The 22,805-nt window shown below is 53.7% G+C and overlaps 1 protein-coding gene across 3 annotated transcripts in view; it reads right to left on the bottom strand.

Moving 5' to 3' along the window:
• KIRREL1 (kirre like nephrin family adhesion molecule 1) overlaps positions 1-22,805 on the bottom strand; it is a 105,317-nt gene that overhangs the window by 14,170 nt on the left and 68,342 nt on the right. For 2 of the 3 annotated variants that reach the window (XM_061402569.1, XM_061402559.1), the window contains exons 2-4: positions 8,736-8,885; positions 6,792-6,941; positions 773-930 (exon numbers count right to left, since the gene is read on the bottom strand). In XM_061402569.1, the coding sequence (XP_061258553.1) occupies positions 773-930; positions 6,792-6,941; positions 8,736-8,885 (458 nt within the window). The remainder of the gene's footprint in view (positions 1-772; positions 931-6,791; positions 6,942-8,735; positions 8,886-22,805) is intronic. The other variant, XM_061402578.1, reaches the window with a different exon arrangement.

A 22,805-nucleotide genomic window follows, 5' to 3' on the forward strand; every position in this document is an offset into this window, starting at 1 on the left:
GGCAGTCCCTGGGGCCGCACAGGTGGAAGGTCTCTCCCCTCAATGAGAAGTGCCTCCTGCAGCATCTAGCAAGTGGCTGGGTACACCTGTGCCTGTCCCCAGCTGGCAAGAGGAGCTCCAAATAGGAGATCTGGATTCTAACTCCAGCTCCACCGCAACTTTGCCACGTGATCCTGGGCAAGTCATTTGATGTCCTTCTCACAACAGGTTACTTATCTATAAAACGTCCATATAATCGCTGCTTCCCCAAGCTCTTAGTTGTGCCTACTGGGAACATGCACCAACTAGAAGCTGGGAGAAGAAAGTTGAGAGGATCGTTAGCAAGAGACTACAGTCTGATCCAGGTATAAACCCCAGCTCTGCTGCGTGTCAGCTGTGTGTTACCCTGGGCAAGTCACCCAACCTCTCTAAACATCAGTTCACTCTTTTTGAATTGGAAGTTAACAGCTAACTTATGAAACCCCTGTGAGGATTAAGAGAGACTGTCCATAGACCTTAGCATGCACAGTGCCTGCTACACTATAGGTGCTTAATTAATGTAGCTATTCTCAATGTTATTCTTAGTCTCTGCTAACTACTGAATGGGCCTGAGAATTCTCTTGTCTGGACCTCAATTTGCCCAGCTATTTAATGAGAGGATCGGACCACATGACTTCTAAGGCCGCTTTCCACATCTGTGTTCTCCACTAGTCTGTGGTCAGATTCATGTGGGAAAGGGAAGGTGACCTAGAGGGCGGCCTTGGAGGAGCTGGGGGAGCAGGCAGGGTCTCACCGTGCTGGCTACAGCACCCTCCTGCTGTGTCCCGTCCCGGAACCAGAGGATGGTGGCAGCAGGCTTGGCGTTGAAGGCGCGACATGTGAGGTTGTGGGGGATGCCTGCCTGCAGCAGGATCACAGGACCGCCATCAATCCTGGTGTCCTCTGGGGGGACTGTGGGGAAGAGCAGAGCAGAGTCAGTCCAGGATGTGGCCAACAGTGCCCTGAGGACAGAAAGCCCTGCCCCTGGAGGCATCTCTCCTACCGAACATCCACCCCTTGGTGGGACAGTGCCATCCTTACCCCCTAACTCACGATCACTGAATCTGCTGCTCCTGTGGTCTGGGAGACCTGGCACAGAAAGGTGGCTGCTTCCAACGTAGCTTCTTACATCCATTCCCTCCTGTCTGCTCCTCCGCCCTGGTGCAGCTGGATGAGTGGGTCTATCATAGCAACCTCCCAAACGGACTCCCTGCCTCCAGCCCCTGCTGGCCTCAACCCATCCATCATGGCTGGCAGGTTATTTTCTCTACAGATCAGCCAAGTCTGTACTACTTCCCTGTTCAACCACTTCCCATGTCTACCAGCTGCCACGGGCATGAGTTGCAAGCCTTTTGACCTGCGACCAATGTTCCCCAGGTCAAGTCCTGCACTTTCCCACCTCCTCTTCTTGTTTCTGCTCCCTTCCCTCACAGGTTCTCTTGAACTGCTGTCCATACTGTTCACATCCCAGCTGCTGCACAGGGCCTTCCCCGCCACATCCCCCTCCTCAACCACCGCCTCTGTGCTTCCCAGGCAGTCACTCGAAGCTCCGAGCACCATCTATCAATAGCTTGTCTTTGGGTTACTTATGAGGGTTATCCATGTCCCCTCTCCAACAAAACCATTATCCCTGGAAAAGCAGGAACTCCATCACATTAATATTTATACAGTCTCCGGTGCCTAGAACATGACCAAAGCAGGCTCTGGCTAAATGCTTAAGGAATCGAATCAGTCAGATGTTTGAATTAACAGGAAATAGTTCCCTGTCCTATACCCACAGGCTTTGGAACACTCAGGTGAACCAGGCTGCAAGTTCCCTGGGAGCAGGGGCTACTTTTTTCTCTTAAAGCCCTAAGATCTAGTGCAGAGGCTGGTTGATAACGCATCCTTGGGGCTATTAGCGGAATAAGTAGTTGATGGGATAAAGATGGAAGGATTTTTATTATAATTTTGGTATTTGGTATACCTCGTGTTCACCAGCCAGCAATGTGAAAGGGTATCGTTTGCTTTTTTGCCAGGAAGACCAGAGAAACGCAGAAGGCTCTTTCCAAGGGAGCCCTTGAGAGGAGACCCTGGGGTACCCATGAGGCCAGTCCTGGGCAGGGCTGTTCTGGAATTTATGAGATGACGGTCTCCATTTTTGGGGTTTCCGGGGAGAGGAACCTCTTGTAGCCCATCCCAGCACTTTGCTCAACTGGTGCACGCAGAGTGGGAGGGTGGGGCCAGCCCAGGATCTAGAAGCAGGCTGCCCTGGTTTCAAGTCCTGGAGCCTTTATTCATCCGTCAAGCGACCGCGGGTGACGCTGCCAGGTCAGTTTCTTTGACAGGGACATACGATGCCCATCCCCAGGATTCTCACGCAGGCCAGACGAGGGCGGAAGAGAGGCCGTCACGTGTGACGTGCGCGATGTGTTCACTTAGTGCCTCACGCAGGCCAGACGAGGGCGGAAGAAGGGCCGTCACGTGTGACGTGCGCGATGTGTTCACGTTAGTGCCTCACGCAGGCCAGACGAGGGCGGAAGAAGGGCCGTCACGTGTGACGTGCGCGATGTGTTCACGTTAGTGCCTCACGCAGGCCAGACGAGGGCGAAAAGAAGGGCCGTCACGTGTGACGTGCGCGATGTGTTCACGTTAGTGCCTCACGCAGGCCAGACGAGGGCGAAAGAAGGACCGTCACGTGTGACGTGCGCAATGTGTTCACTTAGTGCCTCACGCAGGCCAGACGAGGGCGGAAGAGGGGCCGTCACGTGTGACATGCGCAACGTGTTCACGTTAGTGCCTCACGCAGGCCAGACGAGGGCGAAAGAAGGGCCGTCACGTGTGACGTGCGCGATGTGTTCACGTTAGTGCCTCACGCAGGCCAGACGAGGGCGGAAGAAGGACCGTCACGTGTGACGTGCGCAATGTGTTCACTTAGTGCCTCACGCAGGCCAGACGAGGGCGGAAGAGGGGCCGTCACGTGTGACATGCGCAACGTGTTCACGTTAGTGCTCGGACAAGAGCCAGCAGTGCCTCCAGCTCCTGGCTGGCCAGTGATCTGCTTGCTGTATCCCGGGCTCTTCCTCTTTGCTCGCTAGTGTACATGGGTCCAATGGCAGATGGATGCAGATTGGCAAACGGGGTGGGAAGGAGAGAAAGGCAGAGAGAAATGGAGCTGCCACTCAGGCTCTCTTGGTCTGTGGGGGGCCCCTCTGAGGTCACACAGCGCTATCATACCCCAGGAGGACAGTCCTAGTTGGGCAGAAGAGGGGAAAGCTTCTTCTCCCATCAGCTTTCCCTTCCCTTGGAACATTGGTCCTCACCCTTTATTTAGGGAAAGACCGCCCACCTTTGTCACTAGCGCACCTTAGTATCTGAGGAGAAGAAAATATGGCCGTTGAGGTGTCTACTAAGCTTAGTTAGACAGCATGTGTCCAGGTGGTTATTTATTTATTTTTTTTATTTGGCTGTTGTTTTTCAGTCTCTATGTCATGTCCAACTCTTTTCGATCCCATGGACTGCAGCACACCAGGCTCCCCCGTCCTTCACTATCTCCCGGAGTTTGCTCCGATTCATGTCCACTGACTTGGTGATGCCATTCAGCTATCTGATCTCTGCCACCCCCTTCTCCTTTTGCCTTCCATCTTTTCCAGTGAGTGAGGCCTTAGTTGTGGCATGCAGGATCTAGTTCCCTGACCAGGGCTGGGACCCTGGCCCCCTGCATTGGGAGTTTGGAGTCTTAACCACTGATCCACCAGGGAAGTTCCCATGAGTGTGTTTATGAGCACATTTTTAGGATTTGAAACTTAAATTTGTATATCAATATTTACGTGTCTGAGGCCTCAGTTTCCTTGTCTGTAAAATTTCAAAAAGCACATTGACATCTGTTCCCCACAGTTCCTATTGGGAGAATGAAAGGAGATCAAGGGTGTGAAACCGACTGTAAATTGTAACATGATCGACAACATCTCCACCACTCACTGACCGCTCACCAGGTGTCAGCTCAAGCACTTCGTGCATAGGATTTCTTTGCGTCTTCACCACAGAATATATTTCATTAATCCTTTCATGGTAAATACCATTGACTGCCCCCCCAACCCCCATTTATAGACAAGGCACTGAGGTTCAGACAGGTCAGGCCAGTGTGCTCAGAGCTCAGCGGCAGGGCTGGGACGAGTTCTAGGCCTGCCGACCCAGAGCTGTGCTCATCACCACTGCACTCGAGGTTATTGCTGTGAATAATGAGGGAGCCGTGGGTCTGTAGATCTGTATTATGTCTGTGTCTGTCTGCCAGGGAGTGGAAGGCAGCTGCTCAGAGTTCTGCAAGGCCATTCTGTGGCCTGGGCTGGTCTGGGGTGGGGGGCTGACCACCGAGGGTTATAGCTGCAGGAGAGGGGAGGTGACGAGGCTGGCCATGTGCAGGGAGGCCGATTCCACACACCGAACACAGCACGCTCTCCACTCGGTCCTGCCCAGTCTCTGAGCCCCGAATGAACAAAAGCTGTGTCTAGGCAGGTGAGCAGAGGAAGCTGCACAAACTGTCCTGCCTTCTCATTGCCTCCATGTGGCTGCAGGAGGCAGGGGGTGTGAGAGTTCCAGAGAGACGAGGAAGGGACAGAGTGAGGGGAAAGGAGTAGACGGATGCATCTTCCATCTCTTTTACTCTTGGGGCCTCATCCACCTGAAACACCCAGATAGGCTACAGAGATCCACATTCTCAACACCCTCCAGATAAGCCAGCCAGCTCCCTGCTCGTGTAGACCTCCCTCACTGACTCGAAAGCTTTTAGACAAGATACTTCTCCACCAACGGTTCCCATTGATATTCTCCTCTGCCAGGAAGCCTTCCTTGATTGAACCAAGTTGCAGGATGTCATTACTAAGTTCCTGTTATATATCTAGGGTCTTGGCTGGCCTTTACCCATCTTTCGATATTTCTCCCTCTCTATGCTGGGGCAGGAGGGGGAAGGAACAGTATCAGGACCCCTTCATTCAAATGGCAGTCTCCAGTCTGGAAGTAGCACCTTCCAGGACTTAAGCCGAGGCAGTTAGGAAGTAGCATCTTCCAGGACTTAAGCCGAGGCAGTTAGGGAGGAGAAAAGAAGAGATAAGGTTTCGTAAGTATCTCGTGTTCCCTTGGAATGCCTGGCCCAGCATGGGGGCTCATACCCTCTCCGGTGAGGAGGGGAAGTTGTGCCTTAGCACTCCACACCTACCCTTGGTGGTCAGCTAACTCCTGCCCCCTAACCTCCATCCTGCTCGATGCTAATTCTCCCCGTGTGTCTTCACCAGAGAGGAAAAGTGAGTCATCTACCCGCCTGGAGTCCTAGTCCTTCAGGGCCTTTACATCCAGAGAAACAGACTGCTGGGTCCCTCTGGTGCTCACTTATTCTGACACCTCACATCTGCCCAGACCTTCACAGTTTACGACTCCCCACTCAGGGAGCAGCAAAGCGGCAGTTGCTAAGAAAAGGCCGGCATCATCATGCCATGTTACTGATGAGAAAACAGATGACCGGAGGTCACGACCTCTTCAGGGTCATGGTGCCAGAATGGCCTGGGTCTCCTGCCTCCCATCCTACCTCTTCCCGCCATGCTCGGATGACTTGTCTCGTCCTCACCCTTCTCCCCCAGCTAAGAATCTTCCTTGTGTCCAGACTCACTTAGCTCAGCTCCCCGCTCCTTCCTCCCATCCCTTCTGGGGGGATTCCCCCACTTCAACGATTTCGGGGATAGGGAGAGAAAAGAGAGGGGGCAGGACAGATCAGATGGGAGCAGCAAAGAGAAAGGGATGGAGCAGATGACAAAAGGGAAGGAAGAGGGTCACAGGCAGACGGAGCCAAGCCGGAGACAAGTGGAGCAGAGTCAGAGGCCCAGGCAGAGCACCAGAGCTTGAGGGAGACAGAAAGATGGATGGAGCTAGAGGTGCCGCCAGGGAGGTGGGGGGCGGGGGGGTGAGGGCGTGTCAGAGCTGGCCTCATTCCGGTACTGGGTCCTGCCTGCCTGGTGCGTGCAGGAGAGGATCCCCTCATTATGCAAATAGCCCCTGGTGTTACCATAGAGGGACATCTGCTCTGTGCCCTGTGGGCGGCAGCCAGCAGGCTTCTTCAGAGACAAGCCCCCCTCCAGTGACTCCTGCAGACTCAGCCAGGACCCCTGCCCCACCCCCTCCCCGTTTCTCAGCCCTCAAGGCCCGATCCTTCCAGTTCTGCTCCCCAGTTCCCTGAGGAGGCCTGGAGGTGAAGTGGAGAAGGTAGGGTGAGTGCTGAGGACGGGAACAGAGGCCGAGAAGGGAAGAGGGGCTGAATGGAGGGAAAGGAGTGAAGGGAGCAGTTTCTGGGGCAGCTGCAAGGGAGAGAAATGGAGAAGCTTCCAACAAGCCCATCTGCCAGGAGAGGCCTGGTCTCCATTGCCCCGCCATGCCCCCAGTCTGGCAGGGGCAATTTATGTCCTGAAGGCGGAGCCCAGTCCCCGCAAGGCCTGGGCACAGGCAGGGCAGAGAGGATGCCAGAGCTCACACAGCCCACGTGTCCAGAATGGGTGCCCACGTGCCCATTTTTTTTTCTCTTCTATCTGAACTTGGCTTTGGAAGGAGTTTAAAGGATTGGGGGAGGGAAAGCAAGGGAGATAGTCAGGACAGTACATGAGGCCAGGATCAGAGACAGAGAACTGGGAAATGCAAGAGGACATTGGGGAAGCGGGGGACAGCCAGGACACCAAGAGAAAGAGACAGTAGGAGGTGACGGGGCGGTGAGGGTGGAGGGGGGGTGCATGCGGGATGTTGGGGGTTATTACTGAGCACGGTGAGTTTCGCTCGCCGGGAGCGCAGGGCAGCCTCCGTGGCCTGGCACTCGTAAGAGGCATCATCAGAGAGCTCGGCGTCTGTGATCTCCAGGTTGTACTGCCCGGCCTCTGCAGAGCCCACGACGCGGTACCGTGGCCAGGCTGCAGGAAGAGAAAGGGCTAGCCCAGGTGAGCCGAGCCCAAGCCTGGGGCTCGCCTGGACCGCCCTGCCCCCAAGGGTGCATCCTCTCCCCACATCAGGGCCCAGGGGTCTCACTGGGAGCCAGCACCCCTCCCTCCACCCTCTCCTGGGGCCCAGGGGGCCCTCGACAGGGATGAGGTCCCTGTGCAGACACTGCGATGTCACAGCCTCCTCCGCTGAGGCGGGGAGCCACAAAGCAGGACGAGATGAGGGAGAGCAGAAGGGGGAGCTGAGCAGGAGCAGATGAAATCTCCGAAGCTGTTTGCAGACAAATGTCTCTCATAATAATAGGAAAGAAAAGGCAAAAAAAAAAAAAAAAAAAAGGCAGACAGCAGGGAGAAAAGGAGAGGAAGAGGGGAGGGTGTGTGGGCACTAGGAAATATAGGCCATTGCAGCTCAGACATGAGCTCACTGGGGCCAGAGGGAAGCCCAAGGCGGGCGAAGGTCTCACCCTCACTCATCAAGGGAGGGATGCGAGAAGCAGGGTCCTGCCCGCACCCCAAGGAGCCCCTCACCTGCAGGAGCCTCGCCCGGCTGTGGGCAGGCATACCTCTGTGCTTCTCCAGTCCAGCCTTCTTCTCCCTCCTGCCTCCAGGCTCTTGTCCACCCCTCACATTCTGTCAGCTCTCATGGTCCCGGCCCTCAACTCCCTCCCACTGCCTCCCTCTGTTCAGAGGTTATCGATTCTTCTCACTCCATATCTATTGATCTCTCTCTCTCTCCCAGTTTCTTTCTCTTTCCATCATCAATAGATCCGCCAGCCCCTCTCCTTCCTTCATAGAGATTGCTCCATACAGACAAATTTCTCCTACCTGCTCTAATGCACGGAACCCGCAGCAAATAGTCTCAAGCCCTGGATAACAATAAGAATAAAAATGCATAATCCCTCCCATGCTTTTACTGTTACACTGCTTGACAGCGAGCAGTGTGTTTTCACATATTTTCTCATTTGGTTCCAAACTCACAAACACTTTTATAAAGCTGGCAGACTGCAACTACTATGCCTATTTTACACAGTGGTAAACTAAGGCCCAGAGAGGTGAAGTGGCTTTCCTGAGGTCACCTAGCTGGAAGGCAGCAGAGGCGGGTTCTGACTCCCCCATTCACTCTGCCAGGCGGCCTTTCCATAAGTATCTTTACTTGCTTTGGAATAAAGGAGGCTTCCCCCTGTCCCCACCTTGGCACATTATGTTTGTTTCCGAAGTGGCTCCATAGTGCTTGTTAAATGAATAAATAAGCGCTTAGGCTGAAATTACAATGAATTTGTGGCCACAGAACAGACACTGCCTGGGCAGGGGGCAAGAGAGAGGCTGGAGCAAAGCCAAGCTGGCAGGAAACACTTGCAGGACCTAGAAGCTGCTATGTGCTCCCTTGGCTCTTGCAGGGGGCTCTGGAGCCTCCCAGCCCCTCCTGCTTGGCCTGGCTGCCTGCGGCTCCTCTCGTGGTGTCTGTCTGTCTAAAGCTGTCCTACGTAAAGGTCTATTGGTTTCCCTTGATTCCTTGGGCTTCCCGTTGGCCCTTTGTGAGCCAGTCTGCAACCCAGGAGGACAGGCAGAGCTGTGGAGCTTGGACATCAACAGAGAGAGAGCTTGGGACAGGCAGAGAGACCGACTCACACAGAAATGGGAGAGGGGAGGCTACAGCCCAGAGAAGGAATGTGGTGGGGAACGAAAGGATGTTGAGTCCAGTACTCTTTGTTGGTGGGAGGATGGAGGCCAAGATGGGTAGGCTAGGTGCTGGGCTGCCCCACTCACCTTTGAGGCCCTGCCCCATGCCCAGTGCCAGCCCATCCTTGGTCCACTGCACGATCCCCGAGTAGTTGAGCAACACGCAGGGGAGCACGGCCCGCTGTCCGGCCACCACGGTCTGGTCGGCTGGCTCCTGGCTGAAGCGGGTCTGGGTCCCTGTCAAAGCCAAAGTTGGCACGGGGTCAGGAGATGAGTGAGGAGAGGGCTGCACAAGAGGCCGTGCCTCCCAGGCTTCCGCTCCCACCCCGCGGTGGCCCGAGAGAGAGACGCAGGCCAGGAAGCTGGACCCTCTGGCCCCTACCCCACGTCAGCCCCAAACCCTTCCCTCCAAGAAGCCATGTGCTGGCCCTTGATTCTTCCTTCCTTCCATGGCCCATGGGACTGGGTTTCAGAAGCTGAGGTGCTCAGTAAGCATAGAAAGTGGTGCAGTGTTATGTAAAGGCCTCAGAGACCAAGCTAGTCCAAGCCTCTCCTTGTTCAGACGAGGACACTGAGGAGAGAGAGTCACTTTCCCAAGGGCACCCAGCGAGTTAAGGACAGAGCAGGACGCAAACCTGAGCCTAAGCACTTCAGGTCCTGGGCTCCTCCTCAGCTACCGCGACCAGGGCTCACCCGTCCCCACACCCACATCACTGGGTGACAAATCCAGAACACAGGCTGCTGCTGATAGCACGGTTGCCCGAAACCCCTGAGAGGTGACTATCCTCCCATATCCCCGCTTGGACCTGTGTACACGAGCCAAAGTAAGGTGACACACGAGTGCAACTACGCCAACTGCAATCCCCCCTGGGACGCACCCAGTGAGGACATAACGACATATTCTGTGGGACAGTCACATTCACCTGTATGTGTATAAATAAGCTTCCTGGGTGGCTGGTGGCAGATCCCAAACAAAGTAGCTCTGAACCCACTTCCTGTACGCTTGTCCGGTCCCGTGTTCACCCCTTGCCCCTGAGCTCTGGAGGCATGAGTGCATGCACATGATGGACACACCAGCACACGCCCAGCCTCCCACCCCGTGGGAGCTGACAGGGCCACGTGACTTCGTTCCACTCTCCCTCTGGCTGCCGGAGCTACACATGGCTGCCCGGCTGGCAGCTCGGCCGGGAGCATTTGATTAGAGAACTGCAGAGTAATTGCCTTTAATTGCAGAGCCTAAATGGAGCAGGGAATTGGATTTCAGGTTTCTTCTCCCCCTTGCCCGCCCCCCCACTCCAGCCACCGCTGGTCGGCCTGGCGGTGGGCAGTCCTGGGCACTGCACTGTGACTGTCAGCTTCCCGCGCTGGGCCCCAGGAGATGGAAGGGCTGCGGGACAGCACAGGGAGAGGTCTGGGGCTTCCCACGCACGTCCCCAATCTGTCACACTCGGTAACCCAAATCAGTTTTCTCCCGGAACTCTGGGGACTCCTCCCTCTCTTTCCCTCCCCAGTTTCCAAGTTTTTAGAGACCACAGTCCTCAGATCCAACTCTTTCCTAACCCAGCTTTCCAAAATCTCTCTGATCCTCCATCACTCCTACGAGTATGCAAATGAATGGTCCCCTGCCCATTCCAAGACCTCCCTCTTATTCACCAGGAACAGGACTCTTCTCATCCCTCCCTTCTTCTTTTTCCTCCTCCAGCTCCATTTCTCACCTTCCCGAAACTGCCTCACCTTCCTGCTTCTTCCAGGAAGTCCTCCTAGATTGATCTTTTAGTTCCCTAGGCAAACACAGCTTGTCCCACCTTTCAGCCCTGCTGTCACAGCTCTATCCATGGAATTTCCTCTCCCAAGCTATCAGAGGCTACTTCCATGCTTTTGTTTGTGGGTAGAGGGCGGCTGTGGGTGGCAGTCTTTGCCCCCCTCACCTGTTCCATTAGAATGGGAACCTCTCCGCAAGGCCAAGGCCCACACTGTCTCTTCTCTCTGAATCTCCCTGGACATTTGGCATCCACATTGGTCGTTGCATATCAAGGAGACCAAGTGAGAAAGGGGCAGAGCTAGGAGTGGACTGATGGCCAGCATATGATTTACTACGACAAGGCAGCCTCTCTTGGTTAAGTGTGTAAATCCAGTTTTTTGGGTCTCCAGGGTGTCAGGAAGTTAAAAACAGCAGCTCCCCAACTCTCCTGATCTGACAGCCCATCTATGTCTTCTAAGGGGAAAGGAAAAGGCTCACCCATATTTCCTGGGATTAGGGTGGCAGGTGCTGATATCCTGGGGGAGAGGTGGGTCAGGTGAGCAGCCGGTATTATTAATTCAGTCATTGCCCTCATTATTATTCAAATTTATTCATATCATTGCGCATTTCTCTAGTGCAGCTACAGGCTGCAAATTCTCCACACGCACGTTTCTCCTTCCCACGGCCCCCGGAGCCCAAGTCAAGGGCTCCCGGGTAGAGTGGCCTGTGCACCCTGGCTCAGAGATGGAATTTATATTCACAGCTTTCCTGCATGGGGCCTGGACACCCTGGTCTCCTGTTGAAGTCTCCTGAGGACAGTGAGAAGCTGGTTCCTTGTCCACTGGTAGGTCAAGGAAGCAGCAGGATGGAGGCGGGAGGCCCTGGGAGTTCGAGTCAGAGATGGGTGGGCGTCTCACCAGAGGGAGTGGTGTGACCTTGGCCTTGTCACTGCCCCTTCTCGGTCTCCTCCGTGTGCTCACCTATACAGTGACAAGTCTGGGCCAAGGACTGCAAAGTCCCTTTGAAGAGTAGAGGTTTAGGAAACACTTTGGTTTGCGTAGTGCCTCTGCCACGCACTTCCTACCAGTGTGACTGTGGCCAAGTTATTCTGAGCCTCATACTCTTTACTGGTGAACTGGGGGACAATGACATCTACCTTGGACTGCTGGAGAGTTAAATGGGAAGAGGTGGATGATTTGCCTGGTACCTTCCCTGGAGTGTGCTCTCTGAATGGTAGCTATGAGCTTATTTATCCTGGGCAGTTAGATAATCAGAGGGACGGATGGAAACCTGAGCAGTGACATGACAGACGACATTTGTCATTCTGGGGTTTTTGAAATACAGTTCCCTCTTGGCGTAGGCTTGGTTGAAGCAATTTAGTCTGGAGACAGGGGGATGGAAGCAATGACTCCCAAGAGAGTCCAGAGAGGAGTAGAAACAAAGGGTCTGAGGAGTTTAACTCAATGGAAAGGACCTGTGGATCCTGAGCCTGCAAAAGTGACAGGCAGTGTTTGCTGACCCCCAAACAGCCTCTGCAGCCAAGAAGTATCTGAGCCACAGTCCAGATGCCCGTGGGTTGTCCTGACCTGGATCACGATTAGGAGAAAGCCCTAAGCCTACTGTGCCACGGCCAAGGCCTACTCACTCTTCTTTGCACACCCTAGGCTTCTGTCCTTGTCTCCAGGTCCTTATACAGGCCTTTCCTGAGCAGAACACTGCTCCCTCCCCTTCCCTTGGAATTCAAACAATCACCTCCCCTGTGAAGTCCTCCCTGCTTGTCAGAGCCCTCTGTACCCACTTCCCACTTCTGCTAGTGGGCGAGACCTTGCTGCACTACCCACCCCTGTCCTGCCCAGGGAGAACTCCTTGCGTCTGGACTGTGTCACTCAGAGCGTCTGCCCCATCACCCAGCACAGGGCCTGACTGCCAGGCACACAAAGGAGTTGTGAATAAGTCTGTTGATTGATGGAGTGAGAATGAGCAAATGCCTGAATAAACAGTCCTGCCCGTGCAACCCCATCAGGGAAGGAGGCAGATACCCCGTTCTCCTGGTCAGGCTCATGGACTGCGGCAAAGGCAGGCAGGGCAGGAGAGTGAGAGGGCAGGACAGGGTTCTCCCTGCAGGCAGAGGAGTAAGAATGCCGGGGGCAGGCCTGGGGGGCTCCCTGAAGCAGGGAATGTGGGGCAGAGCTGGGATAGGGAGGGGAACAGAACTCTGGAAGGTTCTGGTGCAATGATGAGGGTGAGTGAAAAGGGGATATGGGGACTGCTGAGAAAAAAAGCCTAGAAAGTGAGCAGAGAGATATAGGCATCAACAGGCACAACAGGAAGGGCAGAGGTCGCTTTACAACTGAAAAGGAGGTACTGGGTGTCAAGAAGGCACCAGAAACTGGTACCAGCGGCCTCACAAGCACACACACAAATCAGAGAACACACACATGCCTCGGAAGTCCTGGTGGCCTGGGTCTTCCACTGGCTGTGACATATGTGACACAGAACGGAGTCTGCATGGCATGGGGGTGAAATGTCAGCCCCATTGCCACATCTACACGCTACTTCCAGGAAATACTAAAAATGCAGGGGAATGGTCTTATGTGGGATGGGGAGCCAGGTGGGAGGGGAATCAAGAAGGGCCTGAGCACAAACAGAATGCTGACAACAGACCAGCCTCGGAAGCAAAAGCAGGGCCCTCGAATAAGCAGCCTCTCCTGTCTGGCAGCTCCAGTCTGGGGCAAGTGCAAAGCCCCATGTGTGTGTCTAAGTGAATTCCCTTCTGCTTTCAGCCTGCTGCTTCCCTGTCTTCAGACACTGGCAGATGTTGGTGAGCGCTCAAGCAGCCATTGTGAAGGCAGGCAGAGAGGAAGTGTGCTGCACACGGGTGCACGGGAGCTTGCACACTCACAGACCAACAGGGAGCCTGGCAGGGGCGCTGGTGACGCTGGGAAGCAGAGGGAGAGAGGAGAGAGAATGGAGGAGAAGCAGGAAGGGAAGAGGAAGAGAAGATCTTGGTTGGAAAGAGCCCAGGAAAAAAGAAGACATGTGCCCAGGGCAGAGACACAGAGAGACAAGCACCAGCAAAGATCTAGTGATACAAAAACCCAGCGAGCCACAGAAACCCAGGCCAAGGCAGGCTGAGGATGGCAGGCAGATGGGGACGCAGAGAAAGACAAGGACAGCAGGGCAGGGAGGTGATGGTGAGTGTGGTCACAGGGCGCCAGGGCCTCATCTCCAGATTGTTTCCATCCTTTAGACATGTTGCCAGGAGGCTGGGGCATCTCAGACACCAGGTGCCCCCGCCCCAGTATTGTCACTAGGACAGGAGATTCCAAGGAGGCTCAGGCAGGGATTGCAGGCAGGTGAAGAGCTGAACAGGGTGGGGAGGGCAAGGGGAGCACAGAGGGACCTTGGGGAGAAATGAGAAGAGCAAACCAGGGGTGCCATAGGGCAGAGGCCTCTGGGCTCCTCCCTGATGCCCCCCCAGCCCTCCTTCCTTCTGAGTTAACCCTGGGCCTCACCACCCTACCCCACAGCTCAAAGCACCTCTGGCCCTCATCTTGGGATGCTTCCTCCCTATTCTTCCTCCCCATTGTTTGAGCTTCTCGTCTTAGCACTTATCACAGCCTGCTTTGGATTAAAAGTTACTCATGTGTGTGCGTTTCTGCCTCTCCCTGTCTCCTGGGAGCCCCTGGAGAACAGAAATGCTTGAATTTTCCTTTCCTTCAGAGCTAGCCATGTTCCTTAGTAATGCTAACTCCCGATTAGAAGACGCTGACTATGTACTGGGCGCTGCTGCCCATGCCTCAGAGACACTGTTCCCGGCACAGTGGTGGTTATGGTCTCCATGTTAGAGTAAAGGGAAATAAGGAAGCGGCAGAGATGGGGATGAACTCAGGACTTTTAGGCAGTATACTCCCTGGGGCTTCCCTGGTGGTTCAGACGGTAAAGAATCTGCCTGCAATGCGGCAGACCCTGGTTTGAGCCCAGGGTCAGGAAGATCCCCTGGAGAAGAGAATGGCAACCTACTCCAGTACTCTTGACCTGGAGAATTCCATGGACAGAGGAGCCTGGTGGGCTACAGTCCATGGGATTGCAAAGAGTCGGACAAGACTGAATGACTAACACACACACACCCTGCTCTTGGTACCATGCTGTGCCGTAACAATATCCAAGAAGCATTTCCTGAATGTATGGGACTCATGCCACTCCCCCGCCTCCGCTCCCACCCACCACAACCACCCCAGAGAAATTCTGGTGCCCCCGACCCCTGCACTCATGTACTATTCTGATCTCCACTCTACACTCAGACCTGCATCTTAACTGTGTTTACCTCCCAGAAGGGCAATGTCCCCTTCTCAGATCTGGCCTGTACTCTGTAACCGCTCAGGCTTTGCTTCACATGCAGCCACCATCCATCAGAGAAGGCTTGGGTAAATGTTCCTACATGAACGGAGAGCGGGTCCAAAGCCTGGCAGGTCCGTTACCAGCACCTAGAGGTTTCAGTCAATCACAGAACGCCATCTATTAAGCCACCAACACCCTAGTAGGAGTCGTGGGGCTCGTACAGCCCCTGCTTATGGCGTGCCAGTCACTGTACCGGGCACCGCACTGAGACTAGTTTACTCAGTGCACCCGACAACTTGATATGGTAGGTACCATTATTAGCCCTGACAAGGGCACAAGATTCAAAGAGATAAGCAGCTTCCTTCCAGGCACACAGCTGGGAAGAGTCTGGGCCAGCAAGCACAGTGAGGGGCCAGGACACCCGGCTCCCCTGGAATGCCATCTCTCCATCCTGGTCTCTCACCATACCCCGGGCCTCTCAGCTCAGACTCTGGCCACTGTGCAGACTGGGGCCTCTCTGTCTCCCCTTGGCAGGGTCCCCTTTCTAGGACACTCTCTCCTGTCTCTCAGCACCACGTCACCCCTCCTTCCCCACCCTGAGTGTCCTGGGGCGACACTGCTATCCAGCCCAGCTAGCTCTCCACCTTCCTCCTCCTCCGCACAGCACAGAAGAGGCCACCTGTCCCTACCTCTGCGTGTGAACACATGTGCTCCCAGGGGTGTGTTCCCGGGACTGGGGACCAGGCTTCCACAAAAGCCTGGTGAAGACAGTGAGATTTCCATCCCTTAAAAAAAAAATTTTCTTTTTGGCCAACCCATGTGGCCTGTGAGATCTCGGTTGCCTGACCAAGGATCTAACTCTGTGCCCCCTGCTTTGGGAGCGAGGAGTCTGAACCACTGGGAGAAGTCCTTGAATCCCATTTTTCAAAAAAAATATTTACCTGTCTGCACTGGTGAGATCTAGTTCCCTGACCAGGGGTTGAGCCCAGGCCCCCTGCCCTGGGAGCTCGGAGTCTTAGCCACTGGATCACAGGGAAGTCCCTGAATCCCATTTTGGACTGAAAACTAGGAAGTGACCTCTACATCTACCGTACAGAGGCTGGAAATGCTGACAGATCCTCAGACACAGTTGTGTACTTCTTGTGCACACATGTACATATAAGCACATATGTTCACTGGTGCCCACACACACACAAACACACACACCCTCTTGCACCTCTGCATTCAAATACACTGCACAGGCGCCTTTCGGCACTCGTGTCTTGGCACATGGACCTTGGTGGTCATGTTCCCGGAGCCTTGCCCGCCAGGCCAGCTGGGAACCAGAGAGGGAGTGGGGCCAAGCACAGGAGCCTCCAAGGAAGCCGGGCTGCAGGAGATGGGGGTGGCGGAGGCCAAGCCCTGTCTCCCCGGATTTATCAAACGAGCAGTAATGAACCCCCTGGGCCGGAGCAGTCCCCATGCTCACCACTCCAGATCGCTGCTGGTTCAAAGGGAAGCCTTTGATTCGCACCGACAGCTTTCAGATGGAACTAAATCTCTGCACACTCTACTCTTCCTCCTGCCACCCTCCCTCTCTCTCTCTCTCTGCCCTCACATCTTTGCTCTCCCACCCTCCCTCAGGCTCTCTCCCCCTCCCCAGCCATCCCCTCTCCCTCTCTATGAAAAATACAACAGCCAGAGAGGGCCCCTCCCCTGGGTTGGATTCTCTCATGGAGAAAAGAGGATTGAGATTCTCTGGGCTAGGCCAGCAAAAGGGAGAGGAGAGAAGAAAGAGAGATTTGCACTTTTGATAGAGGCGAGAAGGCAGGGGGGAGAAGGGAGGAAGGGGGGTTGCAGAGAGAGAAAATGAAAGCAAGAGCAAGCGCTGGTGGGGCAAAGACATGGAACCTAGGAGGAAAGACAGAGATCCTGGCTGCCCCACAGTGGAGACATGGAGGCAGAGAGAGAAGCAGGTTCAGGACCCTTGGGAGAGAAGCTGCCAGGAGGAAAGTACCACTCCATCTAGCTGACTGGCATGAGGGCTGTGGTTCTGTAGACTCTGCTTTATACAGGGCCCAGCCTAGAATCCAAGTGTCCAAATGTGATGTGACCCAGTGACTATAAGGCCTCTTCTTGGACGAGTCAGGGGTCAGGAGTCAGAAAGCTGCACTGACTTGCTTCTAGCAGGTAATCTCGGGTTTGGCTGTGAGTAGAGGTCTGGTGATATAGATATCAGATGGATGCCCCCATGACAAGTTAGTAAGCATTCAAAGACTATTATTTCCCCGACCCTGCTACCCACCAGCATTTACCATACCAAAGTACTTCGCCTGCACATCACAGTTTGAAGTGGAAAAGACCCAGTGGGCAGCACGGGCCTGAGGAACAGACGCCTCAACTCCAACTTCACCCTCTTCCCATGTTTGGTCCTTTCTCACCCAACAAGGTCAAAGCCAGAGGCAGAAGAACCAGTTTCCCGTCCCTCCCTTCAACCAGCTTGGCCAAGCCACCCTGATGTCTATCTCCAAGGCTGGGGTTTGGTAGGGACAGCTGAAGGGGAATCTTTCCAGGGACCAGATGGGCTTTTATAAGTGGCCACAATCTGGCCTGGTTTCCTTGCATTGAACAGACCAGAGCGACTGGCCGCAGGGCTGGTATTCATGGTGACAGGACACAGGAGTTTAGGGTCTGGGCCAGCGTGTTAGTCACTGCAAGAGGCCAGAACAGAACCTTGAAAGAGGCCAGGGGAACTGGCCCATCACTGCCTGCCGGGAGGGACAGAGTGCAATGGGCCAGAAGTCAGGAGGCAGGGGCTTTCCGGTCTTGATTCCACCCCACCCAGCAGCAGGACTTTGCGGGGTGGGGAGGAGGGGTCACTTCACTTCTCTGGGTCTCAGCTCTTTGTAACGAGCAGTGGGTAAAGTGCTAGGCTCTGAAGGACCTCTCTGGCTCTGAGGTTCTAAGATTCTACTGCATCTGCTGCTCTTCCGGGGCCTCAGGTGGACCTTGCTGACATTTCTAAGGACTCAGCCCAGTGCTCCAGACTGTGAGAGAGTTGGCACACCCGGGGCCATCCTGGCCTTTCCTTCCAGCAGGCATGTGGAAGGAAGGCTGCAAGTTTATGACATTAAGACAGTAGCTGAGAAAGGCCAGTCTTTGGTTCCCTTCCAGTAGGTTCATGGTGGAAAAAAAAAGAGAGGATAAGAGGGCAGGCAATCCTGGGTCTCCAAAGTGACCTGCCAGCCCAGACCAACTCACAAGGATGTCCGAGCTCCTGAATTAAAAAAGATGGGCAGGTGCAGCTGGGAACACTCCCCCCACCCTGCTGTATTTGGCTGTCTAGCCCCCTCTGCCCTGCCAGCCTGAGGCACCTGGGCCAGACCTGATTTGACAACTTTATGCAAATGCGCCCTGGCAGGGGACCCTGAGAATGTTCTATGGGAAGGACAACAGCGTTGCAAGCCCAAGTGGGGTTGGCTGGAGCAGGTATGACAGGTGGGAGGAGAAAGTGGGGAGGGTGGCAGGGGTGGTGGATGGTCTACTGAAAAAATTGAATTTCAACCTGGCTTCAGTGGGCGAGGGAAGGGCAGTGCAGGAGAGAGGAGGCAGGTGGCCGGCAAGGACTTCGCTCAGAGAGAAGACAGAGGGTAAGACGGAGAAAGACAGCAAAAGGCAGGGAGAGAGAGGGAAGCAGAAGAGACAGCCGAGGAGGACAGTCGCAAAGTCAGAGAAGGGACAGAGGACAAGACAAAGAGACAGAACAGAGAAAGAGAATGTTAACTTAGAGAGAGAATCTAAAGGCTGGTGCTGGAAAGGACCTTAATCACCAGTTCAGAACCTTTATTTTGAAGAACCCTGGGGTCGGTAAAAGGGAAAAGGTATTTGGGGGAAGCATGCCCCCCCCCCACAATTCTGGTGGCAGCCTCCAAGTTACAGAAGGCTTCTCTCCCCCAGGGTCAGGGTGCAGCCCCAGATCTCCTCATCCTGCGATGATGATGGGGGCAAGATGGGGGGGGTGGTCAGGAGTCTTTACCTGGGCACCCTGCCTTCCCTAAAAGAAGTTGGGGAAGCAGCAAGGGAGAAGCTGGGAAGACGTCATTTGTAAATGGGGAGTGAGAGTCAGGAAAGGTGTAACGGACCATCTGGGAGAGGGAACCGGACCATCTGGGATAGGGAACCGAGGAGGAGAAGGGGTGGGGCCAGCAGAGGCCCTTGGGGGCTGTGCAGGCAGATGGGCGGGGAGATCTGGGGCGGATTACCACCCTCTGGCCTCAACTGAAGGTCTTGAGCATTTAGGTCAAAGTAAAGGAGTGAAATCCTTGAGAAATGGAAGGGATTTTGGAAAGGATTAGCCAAGGTGGGGGAGGAGGAGAGGATGAGGTGGGCTGGATCTGAGGTAATTCCTAAGGCAGCCCATGGAAGGCCCTGGTGTCTACCCACAAATGAAAGGGGGCCCGAGTCATTGCTCCCCCTCCCATAGGAGCCCACAGCGGGCTAGTGCATTCTTGTCCTGGGCAGCAGTGTGCCCACCAGGAGGGAAGCCAGCGTGTCACCTGTCAGCCACCTACCAACCCCGAGGAAACAAGAAGTCCATCCTCGGGTCTGACCCCATTCCCTCTTCCCACCGTGAACCACTTCCCTCTGGCTCCCCCTTCAGGCAGGGAGGCACAGGGGCCCCTACAAGTTCCACTCTGAAAGCTCCCTCGCTTGCTTTAACATTCTTAGTTACCATGTTATGAATACGGCTTCAGAATACAATCTGAAAGTAGCGAGCACTGTACCCCTGAAGCCCCCTGGCAGGCTCGAAGCCCAGGAAGAAATGCAGGCTGGTCCCCAGACCGTCTCCATAGACGTCTTCTGGCACTTTTCAGTGAAAGTGCTAGTCACTCAGTTGTGTCCGACTCTTTGCGACCACCATGGACTGTGACCACCATGGACTGTAGTGTCCCAGGTTCCTCTGTCCATGGGATTCTTCAGACGAGAATACTAGAATGAGCTGCCATGCCATTCTTTAGGGGATCTTCCTGACCCAGGGATCAAACCCAGGTCTCCCTGCATTGCAGGCAGATTCTTTACCATCTGAGCCAACAAGTTGCCAGAATAAATAGCCTTAACTCTGAGAAATCCAGAAACATGAGGGCTGGGGCAGCAGAAAGGAGGGCATTCTCCTCTTTAACCGGAAACCAAAAGATCCAGAAGGAAATATGGGTCTTCTGAGCCCCGGTTCAATTCCTGGGTTGGGAAGATCTCCTGGAGAAGGGATAGGCTACCCACTCCAGTATTCATGGGTTCCCTTGTGGCTTGGATGGTAAAGAATCTGCCTGCAATGTGGGAGACCTGGGTTTGATCCCTGGGTAGGGAAGATCCCCTGGAGGAAGGCATGGCAACCCACTCCAGCATTCTTGCCTGGAGAATCCCTATGGACAGAGGAGCCTGGCGGGCTACCGGGGGTCGCCAAGAATCGGACATGACTGAGTGACTAAGCACAGCACAGAGACCAGACAGGACCTCTTGCGGACACTTCTCCATTGCTAAGTTTAATAAGCTTTGTTATATTTTTGCATCAACTCATACTCCACCCACCTCAAAGTTAAAGAATAAGAAAGAAAGAAAGAAATAGCAGCAGGTCAGATCCAGGTGTTAGACCTTAATCGCCTCCTAGAGTCAGGAACCCTTCAGCACAGGGGACTCTGCAGATTCTCCAGCACTTCCAGACGGACTACCTGACTCTGAGAGCCAGGCGAGCAACTAACCTGGGAGGGCATGGGGCTCTGACGAGTGGCCTTGACCTTGGCTCTGGCTCCGCACTAGTGCCTCTGAGAAAGGCTGCCTTGGCAGACATGCATCACGCCCATAACAAAGGCGAATCCCCAGGCTCCATCGCTGAGCCTTCCTTACAAACCCCTAGAATGGACATTAATGACTGTGGCTCCCAGGGGAGCAGATTTTTTTAGTTCACATAAGAACTTTCTAGTAGCACTTGGCAGTGAGCTCCTTGTCACTAGAAGTATTCAAGATAAGGGTGGATGACCACCAGACAGCAATGTTCCAGAGGGCTCTGGATAATATTTAAGATCCCTTTCAATTCTGGCTCTTTATGATTCTATTCACACACCTCATATCTTACTTTGGACACACACCTATCAAATAATCAATTTGTAACAGTTCGATCAAGGTGGACTGAAATGATTTGCAGAACTGAAGTTTAAAAGAAGGAATTCTGAACAGAGCCATCTGCAGAGGGGAAAAAAAAACAGTTCAAAAAACCATCTAGGCTGGCAGTCAAGGCTTAAGTAAGACTTTGGTCCCATGGCAAATAACCATGAAACTTCAATGTTTCGTGTAGTTTGAGACCTGCAGTTTATTCTGTAACTAACTATATTGTATTTTATTCTCGCTCCTTATTCACATGAAGAGACTGCAAACTCCTTGAGGTGACAGATATGATGTTGGTTGTGTTTGTCCCAGAATGTGCTTTGCACACAATAGGTGCTCAATAAATGTTTATCACACGATGATCTGAATGAATGGATAAAGCACCCGCACCCAGAGGACGTCAACTCAATTCGACATTCATTCATTCATGTAACAAGCATTTTAGGAGTGTCTACTACCAACCGGCCCTGGGCTCCGGGATGCAAAGTGAATAAGACGACAGACCTGTTCCTGCCACCACCTAGCTTCTACTCGAATATCTGGGCAAGATGGCACGATGAGGGTCCCGATGGAGTGATGTCAAGGAAAGAGCGTTACATCGATGAATTTTTCCCAAGTCTGACTTCCACCCCGGTCTGCCCTTGGGCTGAGACCCCTGTCTTGTTGCCCTTTATTTGTCGTCAGTCCTTTCTACATCGTACTGGTTAAACATTGTAGACCTTGCTTGGCGCACAGTAGGTATCCAGTAAACACTCATTTACTGATTAGAACTGCCTTGAGTCTTGAGGACAGGATGGATTTCAACAGCCAGAGTGCTGGGGGAAGGGCATTCCAGACAAAAGGAACAGCGTGAGCCAAGTCATGGAGACATAAAAGACCAGCAAGCAGTTGGAAGTGGCGGGAATTTAAGCAGATAAAGAAATTAGAACCAAGGTCATATCTCTTTAAAAATTAAACAGTTTCTCCTGGGCATTCCTGTCTCTGCCCTCCAGAAACTTCTAGGCTGTTGAGAAAGACTGGGGGCATGACATAGAAAGAGGTCCAGATTCAGGAAGACAGAAGTAGAAGTTGGGGCTGATCCAGGCTGCAGACTCACCCTGTGTCCACCTGGTAAGATCTGGGGATGGGCTTAGAAGGATCAAAAGGACCAAGGTGGCTATTTGAAGGTGGATGGTGTGTGTGAGACTGGGTGCTCGGTGTGTGCTTGTTCACGTGCCTAGTGAGCTTGTGTGTGTTAGTGCACATCTACGTACCAGCGTTGGTACGTAGCCACCCAAACAGAGAATGGGGCACTTTCTGCCTATAACTAGGACATTCGGGGCTTTTCCAATTAATCTCCATTAAAAAGATTTCCCACAAAGGCGCTTCTAGAGGCCCCAAGTTGGGGTCATCTGGATCAATCCAGCATAAAGTAAAAGCAGCTCCGACCGGCGGCTCAATCGATCCATCTAACTTGGTTCATCCTACATGTGCAAGGGGCACGGAATGTTAATTTGCTGCGGGGAGCTGAGGGAGCCCAGCAGTGGAGGCTCTGTAATTAACAGCTGGAGGAGCAGGGTCTCAATATGGTGGTATTCAATTGCAGCAGCCAGCACAGGGGAGGGAGCACCCACAGGTAGGTCTTCAGTGTTGATGAACACTGGTCTCTCTGTCTGCTCCTGATCTTTCTTGTTCTGCCTGACTCAGTTTGCCTGCCAAATGAAACACAAATGCCCCAAGAACAGAGAAACCCAGGAAAACCAAATCATTCATCTAACTACTGTTGGAAGTTTACAGAATATCGATGGGAAGACCTGGTGCTGATGACCAAGGCAAGAGTCCATGGAGAGATCTTCTCTTCTAGGCCATGAACACCGGGGACTGTTCCCCAAAGTATGTGAAAGCCAAAGCAGCTCTTTGGTCTTATTTCCAACAAGGAGGCAGGAATTTAGCAGAAA

Source organism: Bos javanicus, chromosome 3 (genome assembly GCF_032452875.1).
Source record: "Bos javanicus breed banteng chromosome 3, ARS-OSU_banteng_1.0, whole genome shotgun sequence".
In the NCBI taxonomy this organism is placed as follows: domain Eukaryota; kingdom Metazoa; phylum Chordata; class Mammalia; order Artiodactyla; family Bovidae; genus Bos; species Bos javanicus.